This window comes from Peromyscus californicus, unplaced genomic scaffold, assembly GCF_007827085.1.
Source record: "Peromyscus californicus insignis strain IS unplaced genomic scaffold, ASM782708v3 Scaffold_9__1_contigs__length_137607984, whole genome shotgun sequence".
Taxonomy (NCBI): domain Eukaryota; kingdom Metazoa; phylum Chordata; class Mammalia; order Rodentia; family Cricetidae; genus Peromyscus; species Peromyscus californicus.
In genome coordinates this window covers 39,242,284-39,260,579 of record NW_026294617.1, presented here as the reverse complement: position 1 = coordinate 39,260,579, position 18,296 = coordinate 39,242,284, and the positions used below count along the sequence as shown (strand labels likewise).

At 36.5% G+C, this 18,296-nt stretch overlaps 1 protein-coding gene across 1 annotated transcript; it reads right to left on the bottom strand.

The window, feature by feature from the left end:
* Positions 1–1,260: 1,260 nt before the first annotated feature.
* Aadac (arylacetamide deacetylase) lies at positions 1,261–18,034 on the bottom strand. The gene is made up of 5 exons (XM_052729981.1): positions 17,900–18,034; positions 10,365–10,587; positions 4,598–4,667; positions 3,418–3,589; positions 1,261–1,857 (listed from the first exon to the last, which is right to left on the bottom strand). The coding sequence occupies exons 1-5, from the start codon at positions 18,032–18,034 to the stop codon at positions 1,261–1,263; spliced, it is 1,197 nt and encodes a 398-aa protein (XP_052585941.1).
* Between the last annotated feature and the right edge of the window lie 262 nt (positions 18,035–18,296).

Here is an 18,296-nt window from a genome sequence, read left to right as displayed (position 1 = left end):
TTTGAAGGAGTCATGATACCTTGCATTTTCATGTTGTTTTTGTCTATGGGCTAGGATTGCACGTCTGAAGTTTACTGGTTGAGTAAAGGTGTAGGTTAGGAGTTGGAGGTCTGTGGACTTGAGGCTGGTCATCCTCAGAGCTAAGTGAGCTGAGAAAATGTAGATTTGGGTCTCAGGGTCCAGGGACCTCCTTACCTGAAATACATTTTTTATAGTTTTTATGTATAACACGATAATTTCTCATTCAAAACTTGACTTAAATTATTTGCTACCCAATCCTATTACGGATGCATCATTGCAGCCATTTTACTGGTGCAGGAAATAGATATGTATACAAGCTCATACAACCAGTAGAGAAGAAAGCCAAGAGTACAAGAGTTTAGTACAATGTATTGAACTTAACCACATATACAGAGCATTTTCATTGAATCAATGGAAACAGAAACTAGAGATGTCAGAAATTAAAGTTACTGTTTTGTCCTAAGAAAAAGAATGCCACATGCAAAATCTCACTCTCTTAAGTATAAGAGTAGAGACACATTTGCCACAAGCACATGAATTTTGAACTAATAAGATGAGCTTCTTCTCAGTATTAATGAATTGATAGAATGTTATCAACATTAAAATAATTTAAAGTAAGCATTGGGTAGCATGATACTTCAGAAACTATATAAATTATGCTATACTTGTGTTTTCTTTTGAAACATAGTTTAAAGTATACATCAAGAGAAAAGGGCAATTATGATCAAATTTAATGGCAATGATGAAGTATAAAATGAAATTTAGTTTCCCAAATGTAAAGCCACTGGTGTTGACATACCATGTACTTGAGTATCAGTCTTGCAATTGGTATCTAGATTTAGAACACATGTTATTATTTCACTTCTTTAAGCCCCAGTTTTCTTATATGTGTAATAATAATGCATAGTTAAAGTGTACTGTAGAATTGTGATGGAATTCTGGCCTGGAGACATGGCTCAGCTGATAAAGTACTTGCTTCACAAGCATGGCGACATGAATTTGTCAGCACCCACATAAAATGCTGGTTTGAAGGTGGGTGTGTGTCTGTAGGTAAAAAAAGGATGAGTTAGAACATAGAAAAGTGTCTGTTAATAATAAATAATAAGAACAAAAGACAAAAGCTATCAGCTCCTTAGGAACAACAGAAGTTTTAAACAGTACACGAAACGTCAAAACCATGATTTTTTTTTTACTGGTTTATTTCTTATATATCTTTAACAGATCATTGTGTAGGATTTGCTATAGATTTTTCATAAGCCAACTCAAGTACTGATTTTGCATCTTGTCTGCAATTTTAAAACGATGAAGGGTGAATGCTCCATGGAATCCATCCTCAAAGTGATGATGAGTCACATGAACTCCAGCATTCTGAAGCCGCGTGACATACATGAGTCCATCATCTCTTAGGACATCATACTGACAAGTGATGATATAGGTCAGAGGTAAATGACTCAATGTGTTGTCATTGGCCAACAGAGGGCATGCCTTCACATCTAGAAACCCTGGGTATTTTTTAGCAAGCTCAGAACTACCAGGAGTGGGACTCTCATAAAAGTGACCTGCCTTATATCTCTCAGGGAGCAAGGAACTCCAGTTCACAAATTGGAACAGATGGCTGAATTCCATAGGTACATGTTGGTTGAGAAGCATGGCTTTCTCCAGAGTTCGATCAGTAGTAAAGTATTCACTCCAAAACCTGACCATCAATGAGATGGGTAAAAATGGAAAATATGAACCGTCTTGGTATGAAGGTAATTTCATATCAAGAGCCTGAAGAGCAGGATATACTAAGGCCTGGACCTTGAGTTTGGTCTTGACTTCTGTATCATGTATGAGCTGAAAAGGAATTAAAATTACATTTGAATAAATATTTTAATTAGTAGTTCTATTTTCCTCTGTAGAAATTAGATAAATTCAGGTAATCAGATACAACAAAACTATCTCACAGAATTTTCCAATTTTCTATATTGTCAGTGTCTACTCTCTAATACAATTATTGTCATCATGCAGACGTGTTTTGCAGAATACACAAGACTGAATTTCAAAAATACCAGTGGAAATAATATGTCATATTTCTCCTGAAAGGACTTTTATGATTTTGGTAAGTCATGTACTATTAAACATATTAACTTCAGCCAAAATCAAGGAAGATGATGAGAAGCAGAACTTTAACTGTTATGAACATTGTTTAGCTCTGACACTGAGAGCTGATCATTTCAGTGTATTATAGAGGGGGTAGTTTATGCATGTCCTCCTATGCAGGAGAATGAATGAGGGGAGGTTCTTCAATTTAGCCTCACAGCTGTAACCCTGAGAGAGTACCAACACTCATCTCAGACAAGAGGGTTCCTTTAAGTATTGCATATATTATGGAAGACAAGACAACAAATGTTAAGGTTTACTGAATGGAGCTTTTTTTGTCTTGAAAATGTTTTGGTCTAGGAATGCTCTGCTTCTTTTTAGTCTGTGATGGTCCATAGCATATTATATGGTATTTTATACAGATATTAAATAATTATGGATCAGAATTATTTAAAAACTACAGAAGCTGTAACATATAAAAGAAGGGTTTATAATGTAACAGAGAAAACAAATGTGTGCTTAAAGAAATTAGGAAAAATGGGCAAGCCCATAGTCAGATACTGATTTAGTTCCAAAAGTTCTTGACTCTTGAGGTGTATCTCATATTTACCATGCTGTCTTCCAGAGAAGTGAGGCACATGTTGTGTAGAATTCAAACCATGGGATTTACTGTATATTTGATTTACAGGATATCAGAACAAACCACAGAACGTGTAGCTTCTTTTCTCTGGTAATAAAAAAGCTACCTTAAGTGTAGCAGTGTGTGGCAAATGAAATGTGCTCATACTAGCTAAATACCCTGAAATTTTATGAACAATTCAGATCTGAAAATTATCAATCCTTTGCCAAGCAAAAGGTTACTATAAACCTACTAATTACTTTCGTAGTTCTCTGGAATAACTTATTCCTTTGGAAATTTTCATTATTCTGATACCAAGAAATATTATATCAGTTTTGGCATCCTCCAATTGTCTATACTACAGTTACCATGTTCTCAGTTAGGATAATCAGTTTCATGAATCAACTTTACTAGTACAGCCCCTAATATAACAATAAAGGATATTACATAACTGACTATAATAATCATATTCAAGCAACAGACTAGAAAATGTGTTCTGTCATGGTATATATATAAAAGAAAATGTTGACATAGAACAATCTTAGAAAAACTATATAGACAAAATGTTTTCTGACATCAGTCCAGGTGTTTCTCTAATATTTTCACATGGTATTAAAATAGCATGTTTTCACTGATCTTTCAAATGTTGAGGCAAATATAATTACATATAGGGTGTTTTAAGATCCCAAACAAACCTGTTGGGTCACAGCTGCAGCTAAGTTCCCACCAGCACTGTCCCCAGATACACCAACTCTTCTAGGGTCTACGCCATATCTTTCAAGAATGTTTTCTTGTAAGAACCATCGCAAGGCACTGTACACATCTTCAAACTGATGTGGAAAATGGTATTTGGGGGCTAAGCCATAGCTGTGTGAAGAAGAATTATTTCAAATGAATGAAATTAAAATTTATATGGTATCTCTCTAAAATAAAAGTCTAATTTTACTTTAATAAACAAATATTATTGCTAGCTATATACCCACAGACATAATCCATCCCAAAACCTTGTCTGATTTCATTATTATACTAGTAAAAACTTGAGCAAACCAATTGAATTCACCTTGAGGCAAAAATAAAAGAATGAAAAATATAGCAGATAATACATTTCCCAGCATCTTCTTTTTACTATTATTATACTTTATTGGAAATTAATCAATGACAAAAAAATCTTATTAATTTCATGTTTGAACTTCACCTAGTATCAAATGGGTATGTGATCACTATGTTTTATTAATTACTTCATTTTTCTTTTCATTCCTATCAAATTAATTGTTTATCAGTTATTGGCTTAGTATGCTATTTGCCTATTTCCGCATGTAGCTTGAGGACTAATTGTTTTCATTGATGATTATGCCATGACATACAGTAAACTAATCCCTTAAGTACAGTTTACCGTGTAATCCTCAGAAAGACCATATCGTGTAGAAAATATATGATTCTCAGTTCACATATGGATAGATTAAACTGAATTAATAATATATGAAATGTATAAAGAAAGACTCAAGGCAAAATTTCAAACCTTATTTGCCTGTGATTCTCTAAGTAATCACTCTGTTGGAAGAAGCTAAGGTATCATTTCCATGCGGGTCATTGGTGTGTGTATTGCACCAATGTTAATGTGTTCTAATGATTTCTGAACTTTCTATTTTGGTTCCTGGTTGATTTAAGTGTTTTGTTCACCTTTTTTGTTTTGTTATCTCTGGCTCCATTCTCTCCAACTCAAGTTCACTTTCTCTTTGCTCACACTCTTAATTTCAGTTGAAATATTCCAGGAATTACCAAACCAAACCAAAACAAACCAATCCAAATGGCCAAGAGTGTTGGTTTCTTTCCACACAAAGTACATGACTGAACACAGAAGCAAACCAGTCTTACTTGGTTGACACGACAACAGCATCAAGTCTATCAGCTGTCTGTCTTGCCAGAAGGTCGTAGTTAACAAAAGCTGAAATTGAGAACACAGAGTGAGAGATCTGCAAGCCACCTTCTGGAGAAGCTTGTCAGCAGAGGCACAACAGCGCACATTGCTCCTCACAGAGAAGACGGTCTGCAAATGCTTCTACTGTTTGCAGCACTTTATCATCAACGTAGATAACACATCCTGAGCATTTTTCACATAGACACAGTCAAGGGGCTTGCTCTCTTAGCTTCACACTGCCTAGTCTAAATCAGTCATTCTCTTCAAGATCCATGTGTTTCCTTCACATTTAGCAGATTTTAGGTATTGAAAGTACACATGACTATTCCCCGACTTGGAAACAGAAATGGGTTGATGTCTTTGTCTCTACCATCTCCTTTATCTCTGTAGTCACCACCCTTATGACCAGACCTCAGAATATACCTCTGAGCTCTCTGGTCACAGATTTGGGTTAACAAATGTTTAGGTATCCTTTTGGTGCAGAAAACATTGAAGATGTTTTTTGGTGTTCTGTTTTATTCAAAAGCTGTTTCTAGAGTTGGGGTCTGGCTCTCTCTGTCTCTAGATTCCAGCACGTTTAGAAGTTTCCTCTATGCCCTGTGTCTGGTTGAATCTCCTGGCACAGAGAGCAAAGCAGAACAACCAAAAAAATTAGACTTGATTTATGTAAACATTCTATACTTCAAGATTCATTTTATTGGATTTGGCTAAAATTCTGTTAAACCTATAAAAAGGGTTAACTTAAAATTAGTAATACATGGTTGATAGTTAAAATTCTATACATAAGTAATCTTAAAAGAGACCATGTGCCTTGATCCCATTCAAGCATATAAGTAACACGTGGCTTTCTGCCATCTCTAAAGAACCACGTGACTGGTCACCATTTTTGCTAGGGTTGGAGAAGATGAATGCCATGTGGCCTTACCACCATATAATTTAAAAGTGACCACATGGAGACGGCCTACAAAGGAGACTATAATAGATCTCCAACATATTTTATATTAGCATAGATTTTTTTGTATGACAATTCCTGTCCTAAGAATAAAGTTTATAAATAAATCTCAAATATTAAATAATCTACAATCTTAGAGCTTGTTTTTACCTTATGTGGATTATGGTTGAGCCCTGTTTTTTTCCTCTTGAAGTAAAAAAAGGATACCTTGTTTTTGAAAGATCTTAAACCTTTTTAAGAAAGAAATTTAAAATTTTACATTTAAATTACAAAAATGCTAGATATACTTTAAAAAACAGCTTTTAAAAATATTTACTATTTTTAAGGCTGTAAACATCTTAAGTTCATAAAAGGTTTTATTATAATACAATCTTGGTAAATAAGTGGATTTAACAACAAGCTCCCATTTCTTTTCCCAACGCTTCAGCTTCCTTCTGTTATCTTTGTGTGTAAAATTCAGGCCACAGGCCTCAATTTCCTAGAGCTACTACTAGGTCTAGACAAGGTTTACATTGTTACCAGACTCAGAGATATGAGATTAATTCACAAAACAGGCTTCAATGTAAATGTTTCCTATTCTTTTATTTAAAAGAATTTACTCTACTATACCTTCGCTTAGCAATCAATCACCTGTGTCTCCTGGTAAATGATTAGGTAGAAAAAAAAGGTGTAAAGTTTAAACTTTAAGTTGTGAGGATCTGTAAAAATGTTTTAGGGTCTAAGAAGATGCATTAATGTGTGTACATGCAAGTTACAGAGGTCTGAGAACATTAAGACCTGGGTTATGAGGATCTAAAAGGTGTTTTAAGATAAATGGGGGGATACAATTTGTAAAGATATAAAGATGGCTAAAGGCATATAAAATGTTTCAGAATTCTTTTCCCTTCTATGCTATTGTTACACTAATGTTCCAAAATTTCAGAGTTTTACCATTAACCAGTGGATTTCTGACAAGCTATTACTCTAGCTCTAAAATTAGTCACAAGCTCAAGATTTTATGTTTCTTTTGGTTGTCCTCTACAGACGGAAGGGTGCTTCCCATCAAACTGAAGACATTTCTGTCCAGTCTATAACTCAACTGGTTTCCACTTGGTTGACAGTCACAATCTCGGGAGCACCTGCAAACTTCAAACTGCTGAGCTCTGGACTTGCTGAAAGCTGGTATGAAGCAGTCCAGCCAATAGAAATGCTCCTTGTCCCTCCACCGGGAGCAGATAATCCGATGCTTCTGACAAACACCCCATTGCCCAGTCTTTGGTTAGCCTTCCTAGACCTTGACAACCCATTTCCCAGCTTAGCTGGAAGGAGCTGCAGAAGAGACTTCATCATCCCTGCCCCGGTATCAGTTGCTAAATAACACTAAGTCAAAAGAAAACTCCCTGACATAGGGGACAAAAATGACTACTTATGATGTCAATTGATATACAAAAAAAAAAAAAAAAAAAAAAGTGGTTATAAGAGATATTGTCAATCATGGGGCCTTTGGCCATTCTGTTTTGTTAATTACTATTGGCTCTTACATCATTAATGTAATAACTAAATGATAGTTCCTGTCTTGGAGTCATTAACCTGATGGTTATTAGATCCTAATGTAAACCAGTTCCCATCATAGAGTCAAATATTTGACCCAAGATACAGCTGCACAGGGGGGATGTTAGACCTGAAGTAACCTATAAGTCCTATCTGCCCAAAGACGGGGTAACTTCCTGGAATTCTGGGACTTGTACTTCTTAAAAGATAGCACCTGTCAAGAGATGAAGTAACTTCCTGAGATTCTGGGAATTAGAGTTTTTAGAAAGATAACACCTGCCCAAGGACCAGGTAACTTCCTGGGATTCTGAAATTTGTAGTTCTTAAAAAAGCAACAACAAAGCCTTATAAAAAGGTATGGTGACGAATGGTCTTGTCCATATAAGTCCCAACGACACACATCTTAGGGCCACATAGCAGATGGTGGTCCTGACTAAATTCCATCTTGGTCAGTATTTAAAAATTTAAGCTAATTTTTAGCTTTACTTTTTATCTTTAACACACACACACACACACACACACACACACACACACACACACACACACACACATATTATATATGTTTCAAACCTGGGACAAAAGGCTGAGGTGCCTATTTAACATATCAAAGCTGGACTTGGCTGCCATGTTCTCCCAGTGTCCCTCAGTCCCTACCAGTTACAGGCATGGCTCACATTCCCTGTCCTAAATTAAAAAAAAAAAAATCTCACAATGGTCCTACCTTTATCAGTTCCCAATTCAAGGCCTTTGCTTACAATGGGAGATTGCCCACCACACGGGGATTCCTTACAATCCCCAAGGCTAAGGGATCATAGAAAAACCATATCAAACTCCGAAATGCTCAACTTAACAACAAAAAAATGAACATCTACACCCCTAACATGCAGTTGACAATGGCCCTGGCTACCCTAATTATATTAATATCTACAAAAACTCCAAAAACCCATCTTGGTATGATGGAGTTATGCCAGAGATGGAATGTGGAAGGGACCTAACCCCTTCCTCACAACGGAAAAAGTTTTCTGTTTGTGTTTGTTCCACAGAAAGGACCAACTGAGGCCTATTTGGGTCCTATCCAGAAATGTCTGACATCACCTGATGACCAGAAAGATTGCCTACTTCTCACTGACCAATCAGGGACAGTGGATATGGGAAAAATGGCACCTCTTGAAAAACAACAAAAATCTGATGGCCACTGTCAAAGCCAAATGTTCTTCTCCCAAGCATCCCTCTCTGCTCTTTTAAAAACAATCTCTGGTCTCTGCTAGATTACAGGCCTGTCCTGCCTATGCTCAACCCCCTAATTATCAAACCAACACCCACTACTGGCATTTTTTCCCTTCAGGAAATCGATGAGGGCAAAAATCCAGGAGGTTGAGTCCTTGGACTGCCCCAACCAAGGATGCCATTTCTGTTTCAAAACCTAAATAACCATCTCACCATTATCACCCCTGGAATGGAAGATGAAAAACAGGAGTCGTGGGAAAACTATATCCCATGGATTCTGCTGCACATCCCTCTCTTGATATTCATATTTCTTACCAGCTGCTGTGGACCCCCTCATCCACACTAGCCCATAAAATATTCTTAAACAGGAGACACAACTAAGAAGCATTGCTCGGGCTGGAGAGATGGCTCAGCCGTTAAAGGCTAGGCTCACAACCAAAAATATAAGAAGCATTGCTCAGTCCACGCTGGCCACACTATGCTCAATATGCTGCTGACTTTCCCCCTTTCACTACCCACCCTAACACCTCTAACTGTTTCTTTTGTGCATCCAGCAATAGACCTCTGCTGACAGCTGTACTGGTCAATACCACTCTCCTTTACCCCAGGACCACAAAAGATTCCACTGGTTCTTGCCCATCTGATAGTCTCCTATTTGACTAGCTGTCCAGTTTGCGTATCCAGCCTGGACAAACCTACACATTACCAACGTCTCACTGCCATCACTCTTTCCAAGCTGAAATGTGCCGCTCTTCTCCTTCCTATTTGGAGTAAGGGAAAGATAGCCTGCATAGACACGCCTCTGCCAGCGTTTTGCACCCCCACTGTGATTGCTCCCCAGCTCTATCCTTAGGAGGAGGAGGAAGGAACACTACTGCTACAAACCAAAGATGAGAGCTAGTCCTTCCTTTACTGGTGAGAATAGGACTTGTCATCTCCCTTCGATCTACCCGGGCTGCAACAACTGCCATCCTCCAGACACAACATCTGTCTTGGGACTTCAGAGACAGATACAATCAGGCGATGACATCCATGACTGACAGCCTTGAATCCCTCTAGCAACAGATGCGTTCTCTTACCGGGGTTGTGCTCCAAAGAGGAGAGCACTGGATCTCATAACATGCTGAACATGGGGCGACTTCTTTGGTATCGGGGCAAGAATGTTGCCTCTACATAAACGAATCAGATGTTGTTGAAGCTAATGTCAACACCCTCAAAAAACTCTGCAAAGACCTGCTCTCAAAATTGAGGGCTATCTCCATCAAATCCACAGCTGTCTGAACCCTGTTCCCTACTTCTGCTGCCTCCAACCTCATGGACCAGTGGCTGATGATCCCCAAGGAAGAAGGAGAACCACAATTACCTCCCATTGTCTCAAGGCCAAATGTACTTAATCCCTTAATCACAACTCAAATTCCAGGATACCTCATATGCCACTATCTAAAAATCAACTTATAAAATTTTCGTAGCCTCCTGGTGTTATTATAAAATATATACATTATAAAATATATAAGATATATTGGCTATATTATTTATATTTTATATATTTACATTCAGTAAAGCAAAATTATAATAAATATACTTTTATGTGGTAAAATATTGTATTATACAGTCTATATGTAACAAGGGAAATATATAATACCAAGAAAAAATAGCACGTTCAGCTCTGTGCTTTTCACACCTAACATCTTTGTTCTTGTTTCCCTCATTATAAGAGAGCACAGTCACCATCTCTACTTGCTACTAGCTCACCCTGCTCTTCTTCTCACAGCATCCTGCAATAATAAAGCCCTGTGTTCAAGAAGCCCTTCCTCTTCGTACCTGAGATTTTCTACAGTTCTTAGGAGTAATCAATCTCTCCTTTCAGAGAAGAACACATTTCAAACAATCGAAGCATTATTACTTCTTATATATCACTGACTTATGTTATTATTACTAACATACATGAGTTTTTAATGTGAAGCAAATATCACATTTTATGAGGCAAACAGGAATGCTCAACAAAGAGGACATACCAGCACTCCCCAAACACCAACCACCGCCATGAATAAAAAACAGGCCCCTCCTGAGTGTCTCTGACTTCCTTTTGGGCATGTAGATGCGGACAGGAACACTGTTGAAAGTTGTCTCAGTCACAGTGACAGTTTCATCAGAAGTGGCTGGGACTTCTTGAAATCTCATAAGGAACTGTATTGAGTCCATGAAATGATTGATTCCCAAATGTTCAGCAAAAGAAATCTAAGTGAAGAGGAGAAAAATGATTAAAATGTGTATGAGTGTGTGTGTGTGTGTGTGTGTGTGTGTGTGTGTGTGTGTGTGTGTGTGTGTGTGTGAATACAGCCTGCTGAACTTCTTTAGTGTTATTCCTATGTATATGTTTTTAGGGCTCACTGCTCATGATTGCATAACTTATCAGAGTCTCTTCCCTTGAGAAAACTGATTCTCCCTTTCTCACCAGCCTTAATTCCCTGTAAATCTTTAGTTATGGATGGGGTCTTGTGAATTTTTGCCATCCTCACTGGAATGTGAGCTGGAATTGCCAGTGTGCTTGTCTTGCTTAGGTCACCGATTTTTGAGATTTCCTAGGCGCAGTTTCCCACGGTCACCTCAGACATCCTGGTCCTCTGGCACTTACAATCTTTCTGCCCCTGTATGTGATGTTCTCTCAGCCTCATGTATAGGGGGTGTGTTGTAGACATATCAGTTGACGTTGAGCACCCACATAGTTAATTTATGTATTTTACTAATTGTACTTCTTTTAATTTTTTGACTTATGTGCATTAGTGTTTTGTCTGGATTCATGTTTGTATGAGGATGCCAGGTGCCCTGCAGCTGGAGTTACAGACAATTGTCAACTTTTATGTGGATGCTGGCAATTGAAACTAGTTCCTCTGGAAGAGTGGCCAGTGCTTTTAACTGCTGGGCCATCTCTTCAGCTCCTAAGTTTTAGTTAATTTCAATTTTGTCATTTGTTTCTTTGAATTCTTTTATATTCTAGATATCAACCTTCTATCAAATATATACCTGGCAAAGATTCTCTCCCTCTAAGGGCTTCCTCTTCACTCAACTGAGAATTTTCTTTCCTATTCAAAAGCTTTTTAACTTTTTGAGGTCCTATTTTTTTCAGTTGTTGACCTTAATTTCTGGGTAAAAGGTGTCCCGTTCAGAAAGTCCTCTCTACATCTGTATTCATATAGGGTACTGCCTGTATTTCTTTCTAGCCATTTCAGCATTGCAGTTTTACATTGAGGTATTTGATCGATTTGGAGTTGATTTTGGGGCAATATGATAGATATAGCTTTCTTCTACATGTTCACATGCAGTTGTCGCAGTATAATTTGTTGAAGATCCTGTCTTTTTTCTACTATGAGCATTGGCATCCTTGTGAAATATGAAATAGCTTTACAATGTGAATTCACATTTGGGTCTTCTCTTCCATTGGTTTACACGCCAGTCTGTGCTACTACCATCTAAAGCACTTTGTGCTTTTATAATTTTGTTATCAAATCATAGCACACATTCTTTTAATGTTTTTCACATATGGAACTTCATATTAGTTAGAATGTTTTACTTTTAATAATCATATTGGAATTTTTATTTAAAAGTGCTTTTCATATACTATATTTTGATTATGTTTTTCCCTCTTCCAACTCAAAATCCTCCCCAAATCCCTACCCACCCAACTTTATGTTCTCTCCCAAAAGAAAAAAAAAACACACTAAGATGAAAATCAAAACTTATCAAGTAAAAAATTAACAAGATAGTAAAATGCCAAAACAAAACATAATTATACTCTTAACAAAGGCTCAGGAATAAAGTAACATTAAATTGACCCCTATATACTGTAATCTATCAAAACCTGTTTGTTAATTGTCCCTGATAGATATACGAAAAAAAAATTTAAATTTATTTATGTCATAATAAAACATCCACATTATCTGCATATGCATATGGTTGGACACCAGGATCATTTTGACAGTCTTGAATCATTAAATACTGGCTTAGTACTAAAATGAAGTTACTTTTTCAATCCCAGGTTTTAGAGTTCATTCTTACATGCCTACACTTCATTTAGGCCCAGTTAAGGAAAGGATATTTAATAACTAATTTTTCAAAAGCAGCATAAACGGAGCAAGACAGAAACAATGAAAGAAAGGAGGAGTAGAAAGAGGAAGAGAGGGGAGGAAAGAACTTAAGGAAAGAAAAAAGAGAAGAGAGGGACAGAACTTAGGCTCAGAAGGGAGAGAAGAATTATGCAAAGGAGGATACTAAAAGTGTATACACAATCACACTTAGGAACATTTTTACTTGGATGGGTCACAAATAGTAGTTTAATTTTGTAATAACTTTTAAAAAATGCTAAAATGAGGCAAACTCAGGGACACTATTCTGTAGCTGAGGTTTCCCTGTGTCCCAGCCTGCCGGCAGTCGGGACAAATCTCTCCCACTCTCGTCCCCCATGTAAACACACAGAGACTTATATTACTTATAAACTGTATGGCCATGGCAGGCTTCTTGCTATCTGTTCTTATATCTTAAATTAACCCATTTCTATTCATCTATGCCTTGCCGCTTGGTTCATGGCTTACTGGTATCTTACATCATGCTTCTCCTTGTGGTGGCTGGCAGCATCTCCTCTCCTCAGCCTTCCACCTCCCAGCATTCTCCTTTCTCCTTGTCCCCCCTACACTATCCTTCCTGCCTGGCTACTGGCCAATTAGCATTTTATTTATCAATCAATCATAGCAACATACATTTAAGCATGCAGGACATCCCACAGCACTATTCAGTTATTTTCAGTAATTCTACACATTTTTTAGACCTCTTTATTAGAGGCTTAATTTTGTTGTTGATGCAAGAATTCATTATTGGTGTTTGTTTTGGGACAGTAAGAACCATTTCCTGGTAGGAGATTTCTTGTGTAAGTATTAACAACATCAGATATTCTCACTGCATCACATAGAATGCCCCCATAACAAGATCTCTGGGTTATCTTATGGTGCTAGGTGGACAATCCTTATGTATACCTCACAAATGAACCATTAGAAGTACCAATCCAGAAAAGCTGTGCCTGTTTCTGATGTGTTCCTATGAGACTGCTGTATATCGTAAGTCAGATGCCCCCAACACATTCATTAGTGCCCAAGTCACCCAAAGTCACCCCAAACAGATACAAAGAAGCACTTGGCTCTTCTTTCAGAAACCCAGAAATTCCTCATATAGACGAATTTCAGATGGTGCTATTGCTGTAACCATCAGATTATAGCTTCCCTTAAGAAAACTATAATTGACACAGACTAATATATTAATACATAAATAACATAAATACAGTGAGATAAATACAGAATAACCCCTGGATGAAATATTCCTTTGCTCTTTTAAAGTCATAGTTTTATAATAATTAAACTACTCAGACAAATATTTTATTAAGTGGAATATTGGAATACAAGCAAGGATCTCTTTTCTAATATTTGACAAAACAGATTTCAAACAAAAAATTAAGGAGGAAAGATAAAGAAGTCTTTAATACTTCATTCTGATCAAAGAAACATTCAACCAGAAAGATATTACAATCCTAAAAAAAACCCAAACCAAAACAATAACAACAAAACCACCATAAGTACAGATGTACTCACAGGAGAAATTTAGAATGGCTCAACATACTTAAGCCAACAAATCTAATAAATCATACAGACTTTAAAGAGAAAAATTACAAATCATACAAAATTATCTTATAATAACCAGTAGCATTTCTATATCCCAATAACAAAAATTCTGAGAAATAAATAGAAACAACCCTATTCCCAATAGCCTCAAAATTTAAACCTCGAAATAATTCTTACTGAGGAGTTAAAAGACCTCTATGACAAAAATTTAAATACTAAAAGAACAAAAAATCAAAATAAACACTAGAATATGACAATATTATCCATAATAAATGCATTAGTAGAATTAATGTTGTAAAAATATCCCAACAAAAGGAATTCACAGAGTCAATGTAATCCTGATGAAATGAAGGAGCTGGGGGAAGAAAAACTGAGGTCAGAATATATTGTATAAAAATTCTCAATTAAAAATTTTTAAAAATCTAATGATATTCTTTACAGAAATAGAAAGAGAGGGCTTAAAATACACACAGAAACACAAAATACAGCAGATGGCTAAAGCAATTTTGAATATGATTAAAAGAACCAAAATGGGGGCCGGGCGGGTGGTGGCACATGCCTTTAATCCCAGCACTTGGGAGTCAGAGGCAGGCAGATCTCTGTGAGTTCGAGGCCAGCCAGGGCTACCAAGTGAGTTCCAGGAAAAGGCGCAAAGCTACACAGAGAAACCCTGTCTCAAAAAAAAAGAAGAACCAAAATGAAGCAAAATATGACTATTACTAGTACTACCACTAACAACAACAATACTAATGATGGTGATGATGCTGTAGGAATTGCTATATTTAATCTCAAGATATACTACAGAGCCATACTAGCAAAAAAAAAAAAAAAAAAAAAAAAAAAGGTAATGTCACCAAAATGGGTATGTGGCTCAGTTGAACTTCAGTCTCAGATGTACATTCATGCAATTATAGCTGCTTGTTATTCCACAAAGATTCCTTATTTAAAGAGGGGAAGTTAGCACAGAAACTCAAAAATGGCCTAAGTGCAGAGAATTAGTATGTGGAATGCTCAGCCATAAATGGATCTTATATCACACTGTCTTCTCACAGGACTCAAGGACCAAAAAGTACAATAGAGAAAAAAGACTGCTAGGGCTGGATGTCAGTGGGACTGGAAACAGTGTCTTATGGACACGTCAGGACTCCTGGACTCATGAACTCACAGCAGCTTTGATTATCTGCATAAGACTTATAGCAAGTTCAAGCCAAACAACACTGTCATGGATCAGTGATGAGAACATGAGTCCTCACAATTAACTGAAGAGCTACTAACAGCTGATGCTTTTTGGGAAAGGGAGAATCAGTTCTCTTTAAGAGTGTGGTCCCTGTAGAATCAATCCACTCTGGTGGAAGGCTTTAAACTCATGAGTATATAGACAGCAGGAAATAGACTAAGTGAGTTATGAAGAAAGAAAGAAAGAAAGAAAGAAAGAAAGAAAGAAAGAAAGAAAGAAAGAAAGAAAGAAAGGAAGGAAGGAAGGAAGGAAGGAAGGAAGGAAGGAAGAAGAAAGAAGAAAGAAAGAAAGAAAGAAAGAAAGAAAGAAAGAAAGAAAGAAAGAAAGAAAGAAAGAAAGAAAGAAAGAAAAAGATGTGGTTTGAATAAGAATGGTTCCCATAGGCATATATATTTGAATGCTTAGGGAGTGGCACTATCTGTTGGAGTAGGTGTGGCTTTGTTGAAAGAAGTGCATCACTGGTGGGATTGTGGTTTCAGAAGCCCAAGTCAGTCTCAGTTTTTCTCTCTTCCTGCTGCCTGAAGATATGAATATAGAACTTTCAACTACTTCTCCAGCAACACAAGTGCCTGCATGCCACCATGCTTCCTACCATGATAATGAATTACACCTCTGAAACTGTGAGCAAGCTCCAATTCAATGCTTTTTTAAATACGAGTTTCTGTGGTTATGACGCCTCTTCACAGCAGTAGAACATTGAGTAAGAAGACTTTATACATGAAATGTATATATATATATATGTATATATATATATGTGTGTGTGTGTGTGTGTGTGTGTGTGTGTGTGTGTGTGTGTAATTACTCCACAAAAGTAAGACCCTACAGAAGCTATAGACTATGAAACAAAATGCCCAGACATGTGATACCTCCCTTTGCATTATTGGCCAGGGAGTTCCAAGAGACTACATATCTTTTATATTTTTAAATATTGCATATATTTGTATACACAGACGTTACAGCATTAAGATTCCTTACATATGAAAACTGAATATAAATATTTGACTGTATTCTCCAAGACATAGTTGAAAACTGTCCATGAAAAACTATTGCATTATAATGATAACAATACAAGAAATATACACATAACATTCGAGCAAAATGACATGTACTATAAATAAATAGTGCAAGTATTCATAAAGAAAATGTCATCACAAATATAATAAAACAATATTGTACACTACTTCAGAAATGAATTCTTAAAATATCATAGACTATTGGCAAGCAGAATCATATGAACTCAAGGACTAGACAGAAAGATATTGTAAGATTATTGCTAATCAGAAGGGAGAAATAAATAAAATACACTGCTACCAGCCTTCATGTTATGATAATTAAAAAGGAATAAGAAGAAATGTCAAAATAGCTTCACCAAAAATCAAACTAAAACTCAAAATATTACATATTATATAAAAGAAAATAAATCAAAAGAAAAGAGTATTATAAAAATAGTTGAGAAAGAATAATGACAAATGGTAACAGTTTTCATATTATTCAGTGAAGGAATATGTGTGTATAGCACAGTCAAACAACAAACTATTTGAACAATTTTATATACAATTCAATAATAATGCTTTAGAAGCTAGTATTGAAACTCTGAGCAATTAAGCGAACCCATATCTAATACCAAATATATATTCTAGTAAAGTAACTAAAATAAGGCCAAATAAATAAGAAAATAAAAATAAAGCTCATATTACATTTTTTTCAGAGTTACATAAAATGAAAGAATATATAAAAGCCTTGTTGGAGGAAGTATATCACTGGGGGTGGATTTCAAATGTTCAAGCCAGGCCCAGTGTCACTCTCTCTTCCTGCTGTCTGCATATATATATATATATATATATATATATATATATATATATATATATATATATATATATATATATAAATTTAGGCTCCTTCTCCAGCACTGTGTCTGCTTATGTGCAGCCATGCTTCCTGTTATGATGACAATAGACTAAATCTCTGAACTGAAAGTCAGCCCCAATTAAATGCTTTCATTTACAAGAGGAGTCATGGCCATGGTGTCTCTTCACAGCAATAGAATCCTAACTAAGACAGTGTGTCACATGTTTGATATTCAGGCTAAGTATCATTGACTGGTGTCTTTTGCTCCACAAGGACATTTACTACAGAGAAGGCTAAAGGACATGTGCATGATTTCATTTCTATGTACTAATACTCACTAGGGAAGAACTAGCTGTGAACAACAATAAGCAGGAAGCCAGGTGACCTCATTCTCCTACAGCAACACACCTGCTCCAATCGGGAATCATATGTGTTGCTTTTTTATTTTTATTTTAATCAGTTATTCTCACATACTGTGCTAGAAAACATGTGTTTCCATGCCTGATTCCAAGAGTACTTGCACAGATTTCTATAATTAAACAGAATACTATTCCATTCTTTCTTTCCTGAAGTTGATCCTTCTAGAGATCTTCACCTGGCATTACTGTAAAATGCACACCCTCCATCCTTGCTCCCTCTTCTTTCTCCTCAGTCTCTTCCCTGTCGCTGTCTATACTGGGATTAAAGCAAGAGACCGAGCATGCTAAGAAACTTTTCAACCCCTATTTTCTCTCTATTAAATTATACAGTATTCATAAGGCAGATGAAGTTCAGAACTTACTGTTCACACAGAACTTACCAAATCCATTATTATTTTTAGATGTGTCGTTTCAAGTAGCAGTTTCCAAGGCTCCTCAATATCACCTGGAAGAGGGACATAAACATAATAAGCTACAAGGACCACAGCGACAAGAAGCAAAATGGTTCTCGCCATGTTTCTCTCTGTTCGTTCTACTTTGGCAGGACAGCAGATGCAATTGTTTTCAAATCTCTGGAGGTTGAATTTTAACCTGCTATAAAGTGTTACCTAACTTATTAAGTACAAATTCCACCGCACAATCTCTTGCTGAGTAAGCACTCCAAAATCCATTGTCCTTTTCATAATTCACACACAAAGAAAGAATTTTCAAAACAGAATTGCTCTCTCCGAGTTACTTCCAATCTAGGAGCCAGGTCCTGTTTCTATGCCAGTTTTT